The following is a 17,481-nucleotide window of genomic DNA, read 5'->3' on the forward strand; positions in this document are numbered from 1 at the left end:
CATTTTTTTTGTTTGACTTAAGTGTCCCTTTAAGCAAAAATCTTTCAAAAAGACCATGGGCTTGATTTACAAAACGGTGCTAACTTTAGCACTGGCCCTTAGCACGTCTAAACTCAGTTGAAATGTGAGAAGTAGTGATCGTGCGCAAAGTACAGAGCGCAAAGTTTTGCGCACGCACTGCACAGAGCGCAGGGCGCTCCGCGCGAAGTGCCCATTAAAGCCTATGAGACTTAGCGTGCGCATAGAACATTGCGCGCGTAAAACTTTGCGCGCAAAACCTTGCGCGCGATCTGATTGAGAAATCCGGTGCTAACCTACTTAGCACCCTGGTTACCGCGCCTTAAGACTTTAGATGTGCTTAGTAGGTTAGCACCTCTTAGTAAATCAAGCCCCAAGTAGTTTTTGAGAAAATCAATGTTAAAGTCAGTGTAAATCACCGCAAAAATCTGCATCGGAATGCAGAAATCGTTAGCGGAAAGCAGAGACGGTAGCGGTAACTGACAATGGCAGATTGCGGATTCTCGGCGGAAACGGAAATTGGCATTTCTGACCATCCCTAGCAAAACCCCCATACATGCGATTGCTACACATGTTGCAGAGAATATTGGGCACAAGTCAAAAAATAATGTTTCAAAAATACATTTGTAGTTTTTGAGAAAATGGATTTTAAAATGCAAAGAGAAATGGTTTTTAGGCCTAGAAAAATGACAGTTTTAAAACCTTTTTTTTTTTTTTTTTTTTTTTAACCACTTGACGACCACAGTGTTAACCCCCGTAACGACCAGGCTGTTTTTAGCTCAGCTGGGCTGTGCAGTTTCTTCAGCCTCCTGCACAGCCCAGCTATGGAGCCCAGCGATCTGACTCACCTCTTTTTTTTGTCCCTAAGGGGACATGCCGCCGGAGGGGTCCGATCTCTGTGGCCGTTTTTTTTTGTTTGTTTTTTTTCAGCCTGTATAGGCTCTCTCTCCCTCCCTCCTCCTTCCCTTCCCTCCTCCCCTCCATTCACAGAATTGAACAGGACCTTATCCACCTCGCATTAGCCTATGAGAGGACGTTGATCCCTGTCCAAGCTGAGGCCGGGGGTCGCCGATCTTGTACAGCGCTGCCGGAGACCATAGCGCTGTACAGTTGTAAACAAAGGGAATTTATTTTCCCTTTCGTTTACAAATAGTCTGCTAGACGTGATCGGCAGCTAGCAGGCTAATCACTTAGATCCGCTCCGTGAACTGGCTGGGAACGATCGCGCATGCGTGCGGCTGTTCCCTGCAAAACTGCAGCTCCAGGACTTGACAATTAGTGTTAGGCGGTCCCGGGGCTACCGCCATTGGGGTGAAGCGGTCGTCATGTAATTAAAATCGATTTTCTCCAAAACTTCAAAGTCTTTTTGAACAATCCTTTTTGTAACTTTTCTTCTTAACATATGTAGCAATTTTGATAGCGTTGTCATGTATGGAAGCTTTGCTAATAACCGTTGGCACAAAATTATGCGTAAATTATGCGTAAATTCATGCGTAATTACGAATGGGAACAATTAACTATGAAATTGCTTACACTGTTCCCCTGAAATTACGCATTATGATTACGATGCGTAATTGCGTATTATGATGCGTAATTACGCATGGGCGCAATTTCTGCTGATCACTGGAAGTAATCCTTTCACTCCATATTAGAACTCCCATGAATCCATGCAATATTATTGAATAACCCAGGAGCCTCATCACTATCAACCAATCAGACAACCCCATGACTATTTCTACAAACGGATTTTCTCCAATTGGTCTGCTTCTGCAAAAATAAGTTTGCGGAATACATGAACGTTTGTGGAATCCAAAAACGGATTTTCTCAGAACTTGCAGAATCATTTTTCAAATGGCCCGAACAGTTCACCAGTGAGCAGTATTCTGCGAACATTGGCTGTGCACATTCGCGGCGAACAATTGCAGTGTTTGATTCGCCTCCTATACATTATCATTGAGCTAACTTTGATCCCTTAGCTCACAGTCAGCAGACACCTGGCAGCCAATCAGATAGCACCTCTTCCTGGACCCCCCACTTCTCTATCAAAAAGCAGTTGCGGGGCCATATTGGATTCACTCTCTGCTGGTTGCTGATGTTAGTGAGAGCAGGGTCTGACTTGCTGCAGATAGGTAGGGAAAACATTAGCTAGGCCTGTGTTCTTGTTCCTCACTTGCTGTGAAAGACCCCAAATAGCCCTAAGGCTAGCACATTGGTCTCCTGTGTTTTTTTGTTTTTTGTGTGTGTGACACTCCACAGCCCACTGACACCCAGAGCTGTGCATAATGTGATTTCTGCCCTTTAGGGATTAAAACCCGACTTTGTGTCAACTCTGTAATTTTTGGTGAGACTTTTGGCATGGATCCCCCTCCGGCATGTCACAGTCCAGGTGTTAGACCTCTTGAAACAACTTTTCCATCACGTTTGTGACCTGAAAAGTAGGTTTTTAAAATTCCCCTGCCCATTGAAGTCTGTGGCAGTTTGCCAGATTCACCCGTTCTCGAACATTTGTGGAAGTTCACGTTCGATGTTCAGGAACAGAAAATTCTATGTTCGCGACATGTCTATTTTTCGATTTCGCTTAAAAAAAAAAAAAAAAAAACACATTTTTTGTTATTTTTGTGAAAAGTCATACAAAAAGAATATCCAGTTCGGCCTATCTGGACGAGCTTCCTCGTCCAGATAGGCACTGCTGCTGCCGCTGGCTGGTGCGCGCGATCGGAGGCGCCCCCGCGCGCTCCCGCTGGCCCCCCGATCAGTGAATGGGAATATAATTTCCATTCACCGATCTATCTTCCCCGCAGAAATACCGACGCTTGCTCTCCAGAGAGCGCGTTATTTCTGCCCCCAGGAAACAACTCCACAGCATTTTAGTTCCTGGATGCGAGATCGTTCGCATTCAGGACTTTTTTCACTGTAAAAAAAAGTAAACTGCACCAACATACATTTTTAATAAAAAAAAAATATTATTTTACATTTAAAATTAACCGTTTCCCTCCCACACCAAAAATTACCCACATACACTTTTTTAATAAAAATAAAAATAAAAAATACAATTAAAAAACAAACAAAAACAACATAAATAGTTACCCAAGGGTCTGAACTTTTTAAATATGCATGTCAAGAGAACATGTTATCATATTATTTAAAATTATAAGCTTATAAATAGTGATGGACGCAAATTTAAAAAATGCACCTTTATTTCTAAATGAAATATCGGCACCATAATGTTGTGATAGGGACATCATTATTGTGATAGGGGCATCGTTTAAACAGTGTAATAACCAGGACAGATGGACAAATAAAATACATGAGTTTTAATTACGGTAGCGTATATTAATTTCAAACTATAATGGCCAAAAACTGAGAAATAATGAATTTTTTTCATTTCTTTCCTAATCTTCCTGTTAAAATAGATTTAGAAAAAAATAATTCTTAGCAAAATGTAGCACCCAAAGAAAGCCTAATTAGTGGCGGAAAAAACAAGATATAGATCAATTCATTGTGATAAGTAGCAATAAAGTTCTAGGCGAATGAATGGGAGGTGAACGTTGCTCGGATGCATGAGATTTTTGGACTGCGGTGCTGAACGGGATATAGTAAATTTTTCTCATCATTGCTAATTGATTAAACAGTAGAAGGCCTGCGTTGGGTGACGCCACCCTATTAATGTCCTGATTTTTGATTTTTAAACTCTCTGAACACACAAGCTGGATTGGAGGTTCCTGTTTGATATGCCCGCCAACAAACGCTGCGGCGGACAAACGCTAATTACGCCTCCACCTCATTCTTCGCCTTTCTGAGAATCCCTCATCTCTCCGCGCTTATGACCTTCACAGAGCTCGCCGCATTTACAATTTTGCTTTTGGCAGTTTGCTTTTATATTTTCATTGTGATGGGAGGAAGGGAAGAAAACAAAGCGCGGGGAATCCTATGACTGGTTTTGTGTGTTTCTGACTTCTGACTTTGAACCGGAGGGCTCGGCGGGCGCTGAGCAGTCGAAAACGTTTCTGAGGAGCAGTCTTCGGATCTGCTAATCCCGGCTCGGGAGACCGACTTACGCTTTCTCTTTATTTGATGATGCAAGTAATTATTCCACCATAAAAGCACCGAGGGTCCGGCGCACGCTTCTGTTTGGGCATGATGAGGGAATTATAGAGCGATAATGGTTTGTAGAACAATGCTGTAACCCTTCATTGACTATCTCATCTTCCATCACCAGGCCAAGGAAGGAGGCTGCTGTACCGGCTCTCGGGTTGCAGATAGGAGGGCGCTTTTGCAACGCAATCGCAGCGAGAAGAGATGATCGGAAATGACAATTTCTGATTCCGCAATAAATCACATGCACCCCGTTACTCGGCTACCACGTGGGGCACGTGTATGGAGCAAGGAGTACATCCGGAGCCAGCAGCGGACAAGCAGCGCCCGGGGACCGGTAATATATAGGGCACTGGGCATCGGTGGGGGCAGGGCACACTACACATTAGGGGGGCCAGCAGCGGACAAGCAGCGCCCGGGGACTGGTAATATATAGGGCACTGGGCATCGGTGGGGGTGGGGCACACTACACATTAGGGGGGCCAGCAGCGGACAAGCAGCGCCCGGGGACCCGGTAATATGCAGTGCACTGGGCATCGGTGGGGGTGGGGGAACACTACACGTTAGGGGGGACAGCTTCAGGGATCTTATTGCGTTTGTTGCTCATCTCAATATCGCTTGTCGTTATCGCCGAGCACACGATCAAGCAAGTCGGCCCTATATCTTGCAGCATGCCCGACCAGGTAATGCGCCCAATTTTGGCCAAAAAATTGGTTGCTTTGTCTATCAGGCATGCACTTGTCAGCACTGATTTTCATCCTGCTGATCCCCTGCCTCTAATATGTTTAGCCATAGCCCCTGAACAAGCATGCTGCAGATCAGGTGTTTCTGACATTATTGTCATATCTGACAAGATTAGCTACATGCTTGTTCCTTGTGTCATTCAGACACTACTGCAGCCAAATAGACCAGCAAGGCAGCCAGGCAACTGGCATTGTTTAAAAGGAAAAACATGGCAGCCTCGATATACGTCTCACTACAATTGTCCTTTAAGGTTATTGAAATAGACAGCCATGCTGCTTACATACAGTACTAGTAGACCTAAGCCCTTTTAAAAACGGGCTCTAGAATGGGCTTAGGTCTGTCTCTCACCACCGACACCATTGCATGTCAGTGCGCATGCGCGCACCCGCCGCACGACTAACTGGCCCCGTTCTCCTGTTCTAATGGCTGTCCGTGCTGCGCACATGCTCAGTAGCAAAAAGCACGGACACAAGGACAGGAGTATGCAGGGGCAGTTAGGTTTTATTAGGTAAGATACCGTAAGTCAGGCTTTCTCAACCAAGGTTCCTTGAGTACTTTGCAGGGGTTCCTCTGCATTTTCCCCCATTGTGTGTGTGTGTGTGTGTGTGGGGGGGGGGGGGGGGGGGGGAAGTATAGTAGAGAGCACATTATAATAGGGGGTCCTGTAAAAATAAGCACTAAATTGTACTAAATGAGAGGCACTGTAATAGGGGGTAGTGAAATAAACAGCCACACCTACTTTTAAAGACCACGCCTCTTGCAAAATAGAAGCAGGGGTTCCCCGAGATTAAAAAAAAATGTTTGCAGGGGTTCCTTGGGATCCAAAAGTTATTTGCAGGGTTCCTCCGGGGTATAGTGGTTGAGGAAGGCTGCTGTAAGTCTTTTGTCAGTTAGCAAGGTGCACACTAGACTGCAGCATTCGCAGAAGCCGGGCCTATGCCTCTCTTATCCACAGAACGTGTCACGGCTGTAAAAATGCCTCTCTTTGTCTATCGCGTTCACGGCCGACTCTCGTGTGTTTATTTTACCGTATCTGCAAATTGTAAAGCTCTGCAGAATACGCCAGAGCTACACAAAGAGCGACCGACAGGACATTAATGCCAATCAGACAGTGGTTGTCAGGGAGCTGCGATGAATGGCTGTCCTTGTTAGGGGGGGGGATGTCAGCACTGCACTGCGGTCCTGTTTCAGAGACAGATGCTCAGATTCTGCAGCTTCGCCCCCCGCTGTTTGCAGCCTGGGGGAAACCAACAGAGATGTGTTGAAAAAAAAGGAAAAAAAAAAAAAAAGAATTCCACCTATACAAATACTGCAGACGGGTACAGAGAATCTAACGAGCGATATAGGAGAACGTTAAAATGATTCCTAGTTAGAGGCTTTTACCAGATCGTCATTACTGCTCTGTCTAATCCACTAAAAAAACTCACAAAACTTTGACTCAGTGCATTAACAATACGGGCTGCAAGCCTTGCAGCCATGGGGGAGGGGGCTGTTTTGAGGGGCAGGAGGGGTCGCAGCATGAGGCATTGGACCTTGGCGGGCCCCCCCCTTAGCGCCCGCCTCCAGCATCAATCAGCGGCAGCAGGCAAGAAGGAACACATACCTCCAGGCGTTAAATGCACTGGAGCTTCCCCTCTTTAAGCGTCGGACGCTACTTCCTGTTTAAACAGGAAGTAGCATGAGGAACTTAGCAATCGGTCCTCCACGGTGGATGGAAATATGTGTTGCTGCCCGCCGCCCGCTGCCACTGATTGATGCTGTAGAGGGAGCGCTGAGGGGAAAGCCCGAGGTGAGGGAGGGGAGGCGGGGGATGGAGTGTTCCCCCTCCCCGCCGATGTGTGGCCAATGCTCTTCCCTCATGTGCTCCTCAAAATGGCCCTGAGGGAACCCCGGGGAAGGGAGCATCCACATTTTTTCTGGGGGCCCCGGTGATTTCTAGTCACGCCCCTGCTTTGATTCCAATCAGAGCAGTGGTGGCAGCTCAGGCTGCGGACTCTCTAATAGAAATGCTCAATGACGTGCTAGTCTAGCTTTCTGACACGCATGCAACGTTGATGCACATTTGACCGATTAGATGTAGATCCCTTTGGCCAACTTCAAGCTGTATGCAAGCTGGTGTAATTAGTGACTTACTGATTGCCTCTACTTAGCTAATCTATCTAATCTTACTAATCCATGTACAGAAGTCCAAGAGCAATCAGAGCCTATGAATGCATGGCTGGGCATCTTCTGATCTTCACTAAACATACGTGTATTAACCACCCTGGCGTTCTATTAACCACCCTGGCGTTCTATTAAGATCGCCAGGGCGGCTGCAGGAGGGTTTTTTTTAAATAAAAAAAAAAACTATTTCATGCAGCCAACTAAAAGTTGGCTGCATGAAAGCCCACTAGAGGGCGCTCCGGAGGCGTTCTTCCGATCGCCTCCGGCGCCCAGAATAAACAAGGAAGGCCGCAATGAGCGGCCTTCCTTGTTTTGCTTCCATCGTCGCCATAGCGACGAGCGGAGTGAAGTCATGGACGTCAGCCGACGTCCTGACGTCAGCCGCCTCCGATCCAGCCCTTAGCGCTGGCCGGAACTTTTTGTTCCGGCTACGCTGGGCTCAGGCGGCTGGGGCGGGGGACCCTCTTTCGCCGCTGCTCGCGACGGATCGCCGCAGAGCGGCGGCAATCAGGCAGCACACGCGGCTGGCAAAGTGCCGGCTGCGTGTGCTGCTCTTTATTTGAAGAAAATCGGCCCAGCAGGGCCTGAGCAGCAGCCTCCGGCGGTGATGGACGAGCTGAGCTCGTCCATACCGCCCGGCTGGTTAAGAGCGCCAGGGTGCATGCGCAGCAGTATTTTTTTTAATTTTTTTTTCTATATCATGTAGCTAGCCTAGCGCTAGCTACATGATGCCCCCCTCCCTGCGCTATCCCTCCCACCCCTTCGATCGCCGCCGGCGCACTCGCCCATAAGGAAATCCCGTTCTGAACGGGATTCCCTTTAAGGCTTCCCCGTCGCCATGGCGACGATCATGATGACATCATCGACGTCGGGACATCATCCGGCGCTCCGACACACCCCGCAGTGCTGCCTGGCACCGATTGGCCAGGCTGCGCAGGGGTCTCGGCGGGGGGGGAGCGGCGGTTATGGGGCGGATAGCGGCGCATCGGCGGCGAGCGGAATCAACAGGCAGCAAGCAAAGTGCTTGCTGCGTGTTTGAAAAAAAAAAATTGTGAAAATTGTCCCAGTGGGGCCTGAGCGGCGCCTTCCGGCGGTAATGGACGAGCTGAGTCGTCCATTACCGCTAAGAAGGTTAAAGATCTTTTAAAGTGGTAGGAAACTCCGCATTTGCTTTAAAAGATTTGCTCTAAAAATTATTTACAACAGCATTAAATCTAATACCACAAACAAATTGTAGCAGAACAGCATCCAAACAGCTAAACACAGCAATTTGTTCTTCAGTGGAATGCTTCTGGCCGCATCTTTATCTTTTGTTTACATTTAATAAACATTAGCAAAGTTCCCAAAGTACAGTTTATCTGTTCTGAAAGCTGTCATTGCATTTCATTCATAGCTGCTGTAGTTATATATTAAAACCTTCTAGTGATAATTTCTCAACTGTGTGCATACTAGAAGCAGACAGAGCTCATTTTCAGCACAGCTAGGAATGTAACAACAAAAGAATATAAACAAAATATAATGTTATCTCTTTGGATGCAGATCACAAGTTGAAGGGGCTTTCCACTGAAGAACAAAGTGCTGTATTTCACTGTTTGAATGTTGTTCTGCTACAAATTTTGGTGTGCTAGTAGGTTTAAAGCTGCAAGTAAACTTTTACAGCACAGAAGAAATGCTGAGTTTTAGACCACTTTGGCCTCGATTCATAAACAGCAGTGCGATAACAAAAATCTTGTCGGGAAAATACCGCACTCGGTATTTTCCCGGTCTGTGTGCTAATTCATAAAGATTTCCCCAGCTGCCCTTGGAGGCCGGTAAATTACCGCAGCCCATTGAGCGGTAGAGTAGAGCAGTGTCCCGATTCCCTCTTTGCTCTGCAGAAATGAATCACAGAGACGGCTCTCTCTGGCTCTCCCACTGATGACTCAGACAGATGAGTCACACAGTCTTTCCCTGCCTGCAGAAATTACTCACACAGCCGGCTCTTACCACTGATGACTCAGACAGATGAGTCACACAGTCTTTCCCTGCCTGCTGAAATGATTCACACAGAGGGCTTTCTGGCTCTCTCCACAGATGAATCAAACAGACTTTCGGATCTCTGCACTTTGCATTAATCAGAGCTGTCAGAGCTGTCGGTAACTTGTTAAGACCTCACCAGAGGTGTCGGTAACTACCGCCAGGCTTACCGCATGTTGAAGGCTTTATGAATTGACATTTGCTGACAATTTACTGACATGTGTTGTCGGTAACTGCAGCCAAGTCGGTAATTTAGCTCCCTGGTCGGTAATGTCAGCTTTTCATGCGGTAACAGCCTTTATGAATTGACATTTTGCTAAGTGGTCGGTAAAGTCTGCTGTTTTCAGCATTACCGCATGAGGTAATGCTTTATGAATCGAGGCCTTTAAGTCTTGAAACTTTAGTTACAATTTCAACTTCAAAACTTAGCTCACTGCTTTCAACCTGAAGACAATAACGCTTTATTATCTCAACAATATATAGATTATCTGTAAGCCCAAGCAATCAAAAACTTTCCTCGAGATAGTGACACTCATCAAAATTACGCCCATGAATGTATAATAACGTCCTCCCCAGGGAAGCCACATGTAAGGCGAGGAGGACAAGGAAATGGCACCTCTCTGGGATAACATTTTAGCCACCGAAGACTCCACAAGACGGATCTGTGCATATTTCATTGCTATTGGCTGACGGTGGCGTAAAATCCCCAGGACAATGTAACGACTTGTGCCCAAGAGGTAGATAATTTGCTTTGCAGAGCACAGTAATTTCCACACAATGATCATAAAACGCGCTCCTGCCTCTGTAAACCGGAGCCCGGCTAATGAAAGATTCTCAATAACCGAACATAAGTCAAACAACAACGCGCGGCTAATTCCACTCTCTGTTGCCAGAACAGTCTAATCAGTTATGCTGCTCCTTGATTACATTTCTTCTCCGTCCATCGATGGAGCAAATTATATCTTGTTCAATCAAACAAACATTCTCCGAGAAGATGAACCTTCCAGGCCCTGTCTGATGACAACACGGAGGCGGTGGCGAGAATCCAAAACACGATGCCGGCGGTGAAGAGACGCTATTGGGAAGCAGAGGAGACAATACACATGATGGTACAGACTGGTGATCCACAGATCCATTTATTCGAAAGACAAATCGGATCACCACCAGCAATGACATCTCACTAGAAAAAGTGTGTGGTCTACAGAGTTTCATTGCATCCGTGTCCAGTTACGGTAGCCATACATCACTTGGCGGCCGAACGACCATCCGATTTAATTATTATAATCAAATTGGATGCAAATCGGTGCCACCAAATGCATGCCCAATCAATGATGCGACTAATTTCAGGTTGAAATTGGTTGAATGAAATCGGTAGGACATGCTGCAAGATGTTGGACCGTTGTGGTCGGTTGGGTGCGCGGTGGTAGTGGCGAGTGACGAAACCCTTAAGGCTGTCACCCCTAATGTTCCCCCCTGATCCCCAGTGTACTATAGATTACCTGTCAGTGTCCGCCGCTGCCTCTGGGTGCTGTCCTCCATTCATCCATGCGCCTTGGTTGCCTTGGTTGCCAGCGTACACGCAAGCGCATGTGTGACATCACACACACCCGCGTTACTCTGGCAACCTTGTGAGCCATGTGTATGGAAAGAGGCGCTCGGAACCAGCGGCGGTCACCGGGAGGGGGGGGACATAGCGTGGGGTTGGGCCCGGCCAGCATGGAACAGGATGCGGCGTCACAAGGCCAATTCCGGATCGATGTATGTGGCTACAAGAGTGAAAAATGCTATTTAGTGAGCCATGCAGTTGTCATCAAGCTGATCGTTAATTTATAAATAGAATGACCATCACTATATCACCTAGAGATTGCACCACGATGATCTGTTATGAATCTTATATATTACTCAGGACACATGTTCATGTTAGTTCTTCTGTTCTCAGCATCGAAAAGGCTTCTTATATTGGATGCAGGTTGGTATGTAGCCCCTCCAGTCCCACTGATGTTCATCTTAGGCTTTGATGATGTCAGGAAGCCTTCTCCTAGTGTATTCTGGGAGACCATACTCACCTAGCGAGCTCTGCTGGATCTTATCCAGCTGTCACCCATCGTGTACCGATCCCTACTGGGCAACTGACGATGCTGTAGGAGAGGGGGCGGAGACATGGCAAGCACATGCGACGGAGCAGCTTCTGGAAGGCGGGGCAGTGGTGAGAACAATGTGATCGAGCAATCCTTGGATGTCGGGCATTGCCAAACACCCAACATGCCGGATCTTTAGCGATCGTCAGCCGCTGTACACACGCTGGTCTGACTGACTGATTCTCGGCCATGCCGGTCGTTATCGTCCGCCATGGCCAAGTTCAAACCAGCATGTGTAAGTAGTTTAAGATTATCCCTAGATCAGTGATGGCTAGCCTTGGCACTCCAGCTGTGACAAGACTACAAATCCCATCATGCCTCTCCTTCCCCGAGTTATACTTAGAGCTGTCAGAGTATTGCAATGCCTCATGGGACTTGTAGTTCCACCACAGCTGGAGTGCCAAGGTTAGCCATCACTGTCCTAGATGGTATCTTCACACCTTATCAATAAAATGATTTTTAAAGGACATCTGAGACAAAAAAAAAAAAAAAAAGAAGTAAAATACAGTGCCTACTTATGTTATACTTAGCCTCCTTTCTCAGGCTTTGACCACCCTTTCCCCCGGTTCACCGCTGTTCCATCGCTAGGTGCTCAGTTGCAGGCCTTCACTAGTGTTGGGCGAACACCTGGATGTTCGGGTTCGGGCCGAACAGGCCGAACATGGGCCAGATGTTCGGCATGTTCGGCCCGAACGCCGAACTCAATGGAAGTCAATGGGACCCCCGAACATGCCCATTTTGGGGGCCCTATGGGGTTGCAGGCATAAGGGGGGAGCATGCCCCGATCGCGGGGGGGTCGGAAATTCCCCCCACCCCCTCCGCTGGCGCTCCCCCCTCTGCCCGCTTCCCCATAAAAAAAGTTTGAGGCAAGTTAAATAGTACTTGGTGGCTGGCCTGGCAGTGGAGTGAGGAGGAGGAGGAGTCCGAGTAGCAGAGTGATGCGTTGAGGCCGGGCAGCGGGCGGTTCAGCGGTAGTACCCTTGTGGTACTTCCGCCCTTTCTCTGACCTCACGTCCTCTACGTGATGACGCATACGAGGGTACGCGTGACGCGTACCCTCGTATGCAGAGGACGTGAGGTCAGAGAAAGGGCGGAAGTACCACAAGGGTACTACCGCTGAACCGCCCGCTGCCTGGCCTCAACGCGTCACTCTGCTACTCGGACTCCTCCTCCTCCTTACTCCACTGCCAGCGCCAGCCACCAAGTACTATTTAACTTGCCTTAAACTTTTGTATGGGGAAGCGGGCAGAGGGGGGAGCGCTAGCGGAGGGGGTGGGGGGAATTTCCGACCCCCCCGCGATCGGGGCATGCTCCCCCCTTATGCCTGCGACCCCATAGGGGGGCCGTATGGCGGCATGTTCGGGCGAACAGGGCCCTGTTCGGCCGAACAGGGGCCCTGTTCGGCCCTGTTCGGCGGCCATTCAGTAGTTCGGGACGAACCCGAACTTAAAAGGCCGAACACCATCAGGTGTTCGGCCGAACTCGAACATCACCCGAACAGGGTGATGTTCTGCAGAACCCGAACAGTGGCGAACACTGTTCGCCCAACACTAGCCTTCACTAATATTAGTCATGACCTTTGATCCGCAATGAATAGCCCCCACATTTACATAGTAGCTTCCTTTCAGATGCACAGATGGTGCTGTCTGTGCTGCCGGCAGCCGCCCTCCTGCCTGGGGTTTCCTCACAGCGCTCGGGGTAGTGCATGTAAAGCCACGCCGCCTGGACCATCATAGACTACTACTACGCATTGGAGGAGGCTATTAATTCCAGAATTAAGGTCATGACTAATATTAGTTGAGGCCTCCAACAGAATCATCAGAGGAGTTCTATAGTTACCTCAGAAGTGGGAAGCCTGTGGATAGCCCAGAGGTTTCCTGAATCCTTCTACACATTGCAAGTCCAGGGCAGGGCCCTTCAGTAACTGTACGGTGTGTGCCATCTGAATAGTTTCTTCTGGATGCACTCCCGGCCATGAATGAGCACATCTGGACTGTGCATGCTAAAGTAAGGTCTATGCATGCCCTAGGGGAGGAGCTTGTGCATGGAGGAAATCAGCCCTGTACACGTGGCTTCATTCTACTGGGCATGATCAGACCTTATGTGCACATGCCCAGTCTGTATCCAGATGCAGAGAAGTTGAAGAGGGCCCCGTGTTTGAGCGGTGGGCTCAGTGAGGACCTGGGAAGCCTCTAAACCATATAAAGCCTTCTATAACTACTGAGGTAAGGATCCAACTTTTTATTTTTTTACACTTCAGGTGTACTTCAAAGGAAACGGGAGATCATATAAAAAAAAAAAAAAAAAAAAAACACATACCTGATGTTTCCTCCAGCCACCTTCAGGCTGATTGTTACCTCACCGTTTTTCCAGGCCACCTGGATTCTCCATTAGGTGGCCCAATAATTCCTCCACTGGGAACATTCTGCGCAGAACGATCCCATCCATGGAAGCACGATGGGAGGAGAGCGCATGGCCGGACTGCGCCTGCGCAGACTGAACCCGATTTATGGAGCAATCACATTGGTAGTATTATCTCGCACTCACTAAAGGGATTAAACCCATAATCTTTAAAGCGGACCCAAACCAAACATTTTTTTTAATTCAAAATATTTAGTTGCACCACTCTGACACATACAAAGATAAATAAACACTCCTTCAAGCCTATGAGCATTTCAGTGCATGCTTTTCACCCTTCTCTTTCCATAACTAGGGTTATACAGGTGGCAGCCATTAGCAATTCCTCCTTTTCCGGGCACCACCTACTCCACCAGTTTGCCGGATTCTGTCCCGAGAATATAGCCTAGTGCACACCAGAGCGGTTCAGCTGCGGTTTGCGATCCACTTGCGGCTGCGGATACGCTAGGGTAATGTATCTCAATGGGCTGGTGCACACCAGAGTGGGAGGCGTTTTGCTGAAACGCATACTCCCGGGGTGAGGCATTTTTTGGATTGTGGATGCATTTCTGCCTCAATGTTAAGTATAGGAAAAACGCAAACCGCTCTGAAAAACGCCTGTTCAGAGCGGTTTTGCAGGCGTTTTTGTTACAGAAGCTGTTCGGTAACAGCTTTACTGTAACAATATATTAAATCTATTACACCAAAAACGCTACACAAAACGCTAGCTGAAACACTACAGAAAAAGAAGAAAAAGCGTTTCAAAATCTGCTAGCATTTTGCGGATCTGCTTGCGGTTTTTGGTGTGCACCAGGCCTATGAAAGGAAGGGAGGGGTTCCTCCAATAAATGTAAAATATGCTATATTTGTCATCATGCAGTTGAAAAAAGGCTGCTATTTATTATTATTATTATTTAGAAAATAGATTTTATTTCTGAAAATCTTGGATTTTTAATTTGCGTGCACTTTAAGGGGAGTGCAACAGCTGAAAAGAGGGATGACGCCCTCTATGCAGTATTCAACAAGGGCTGGCACATCCAAAGTTAATCTTTATTGGTTCCATGTGAAAATATGGCCAACGTTTCAGAGACGCATAGGGCCCCTTTGTCAAGGCAATGTTTGCTCCGAGGCAAAGATCTGTCTGCTGCTGTGCAAAAGTTCCTGTAAAGGAAGTGGGAGTCTGGCTCCTCTAACACTCGCTGACAGCGATGTGTATTGTCTGGGATCAGCAGCAGCGAGTGTTAGAGGAGCCAGACTCCCACTTCCTTTGCAGGAACCTTTGCACAGCAGATAACAGATCTTTGCCTCTGAGCAAACATTGCCTTGATAAAGAGATCCTATGTGGCTCCGAAATGTTGGCCATATTTTCCTTGTTGATTACGGATTACAGAGTGATCAGCCTGAAGGAGGCTGGAGGAAGCCCAGGGTATGTATCATTTTTTTTTTTTTACTCATCTCAGGTACACTAAAATTCTGCAATCTGTTCTCAGACATACAGGAACTTATGGGGTCATAGGGAAACCAGAAAATCACCTGGGTTTTTCTTTACATGGGCAAACATGTGCCAACCGGGAACTGGCCGCAGGGTGAAACTAAAAAATGTCTCCCCTTGCTCTTGCAAAAGTCCCGGTGGCGTTAATTACTATTCCCTCTCCAGGCCACCATGGACACTGGGACAAGACGTAATTCAGCTGCCAGCTATTGCTGGTAGCAAATTTACTCTTTTTTAAATCATAATTTGGGCACCAAAGTTTGATATATACACATTTATTAATCCCATTATGTTACTACAAGGCCACTTTTACTCCCCAAAACATTCAAAGACCACCGTAGATACCATGTCAAATACCATGTCAGTTTACGGCACACTACAGAAGGTAAAGCGATAATACGATGACACAAAGCTGGATTCATTGAGATACTTTCCTTGAAGTTTTGGTTGAAGAAACAAAAAGACGTTTTTTTTTTTCAGGCTGAACATTAAAGTTTTGCAAAGCAAAGAGTTTTGTTTTTACCGTTGGCTGAATCCAGTTCTCCAGATGTGATTCTTTCAGCGGTGACTGAAGTTTCCCAACGTCTTTTCCCTGCCAAAGAGAGAACAAAAGAAAATTATAAAAGATTCCGAATATCATGAAGCAGACATTTACTTACAGTACGCTTCAAATAAAAGTGACTTTATCTGTATACGGAAATATCAGGGAGAGAAATAGGGAGAGCAGAGCTCCTCTTCGAAGTCCAGGCTGGAGAAACTGGACACAGTGGAGTAGGGTTCACCATAGCAGCTGCTATGAGGTTGATAGCACTGCGTGGCAAAATGGGGGTCCGTACATCCAGCTGCCGAAAAACTCTCCTCTTAATTATTTATTATTCAAGTATTTATATAGCGCCGACATATTACGCAGCACTGTACAGAGTTTATTGTCTTGTCACTAACTGTCCCTCAGAGGGGATCACAATCTAGTCCCTACCATAGTCATGTATGTATCATGTAGTGTATGTATCATAGTCTAGGGCCAATTTAGGGGAAGCCAATTAACTTATCTGTATGTTTTTGGAATGTGGGAGGAAACTGGAGTGCCCGGAGAAAACCCACGCAGACACAGGGAGAACATACAAACTCTTTTCAGACGTTGACCTGGCTGGGATTCAAACCGGGGACCCAGCGCTGCAAGGCGAGAGAGCTAACCACTATGCCACCGTGCTGCCAATTAATTGCCCCAGTCTGCCTACAGCCATACTTCCCTATTAGAATATGGCAGCCATGATAGGTTGTTTGTCAGTAGGTAGGTGTGGCTTCAGCTGAGCAAGCACTCTCCTCTCTACATGCCCATGTGACAAAGGGGGCGTGTTTCAGACTGAGTGTGAGCAGGAAGACTATAGACTGAATAGAAGATGAGAATGTATAAATGGGTGCAGTTATTTTTCCCTCATGAGCTTAATGATTACGATTGTTCTCTATACATAGTACCTCATTGGAAATCCATTGGCTATCTGCAGTCTCTCCCCTAGGTGGCGTATTGGACAACACTCTCACCTCGCATCGCTAAAGTCAAAGGGAGTGCACACACATCCAATTTTGAATCGCCAATGATTGGCCAACTTTAATCACCTCCGTGTGGCATGAGTGCCAACAGATTGTGAAATACCAATAATTACAGCGTGCAGGCAAATTTAACACAAATTGCAGGCAGATTGAAACTGTGGCTTTCAAAAACAGCATAAGTGCCAATTTCAAGGTGCAGACTATTTGTATTAAGAGCTTAAGCTCGGTACACACCTTTTTTTGCTTGGCCAATTTTATCATCTCCCTGTAGCATGAGGGCCAACGGATTTTGAATACTAGAACAGATTGGCCTCAATTCACTAAAGGCTCGTACACACATCAGACTATAGTCTTTGGAAAATGAAAGATCACAAACCAATCTTACCCCCTTCCATGTAGTATGAGAGCCATACTCTACACAGTCTATTCTATGGAGCTGAACTCCCCATCAGATAGAAATCTTTGCAAGATGCTGCACACACAGATGCTGTACACATGCAACAGATCAGTATCTGCAAAAGATCTGTTCCTGCAAAATGCATTCATAGTCTATGAGATCTGCAGATCATCATACACACCTTGTTTAACAGACATTCATCTGCAGATCAGACACTCATCTGCAGATCTGAAGATCCATCCTGGTGGATCTGATCTGCAGATGAATGTCCGTTAAACAAGGTGTGTATGATGACCTGCAGATCTCATAGACTATGAATGCATTTTGCAGGAACGGATCTTTTGCAGGAACGGATCTTTTGCAGGAACTGATCTTTTGCAGATACTGATCTTTTGTGTCTGTACAGCATCTGTGTGTGCAGCATCTTGCAAAGATTTCTGTCTGATGGGGAGTTCAGCTCCATAGAATAG

The 17,481-nt window shown here is 46.9% G+C and overlaps 1 protein-coding gene across 7 annotated transcripts in view; it reads right to left on the minus strand.

Annotated features, from left to right (window-relative positions):
- The window catches only part of PCDH11X (protocadherin 11 X-linked), a 1,835,932-nt gene that overhangs the window by 882,633 nt on the left and 935,818 nt on the right, over positions 1-17,481 (minus strand). For 6 of the 7 annotated variants that reach the window (XM_068249999.1, XM_068249997.1, XM_068249998.1 and 3 more), the window contains one exon: positions 15,587-15,655. In XM_068249999.1, the coding sequence (XP_068106100.1) occupies positions 15,587-15,655 (69 nt within the window). Of the gene's footprint in view, positions 1-9,990; positions 10,112-15,586; positions 15,656-17,481 lie in introns of those variants that run through there. The other variant, XM_068250003.1, reaches the window with a different exon arrangement.

The sequence above is a fragment of the Hyperolius riggenbachi genome, chromosome 8 (genome assembly GCF_040937935.1).
Source record: "Hyperolius riggenbachi isolate aHypRig1 chromosome 8, aHypRig1.pri, whole genome shotgun sequence".
Lineage (NCBI taxonomy): Eukaryota > Metazoa > Chordata > Amphibia > Anura > Hyperoliidae > Hyperolius > Hyperolius riggenbachi.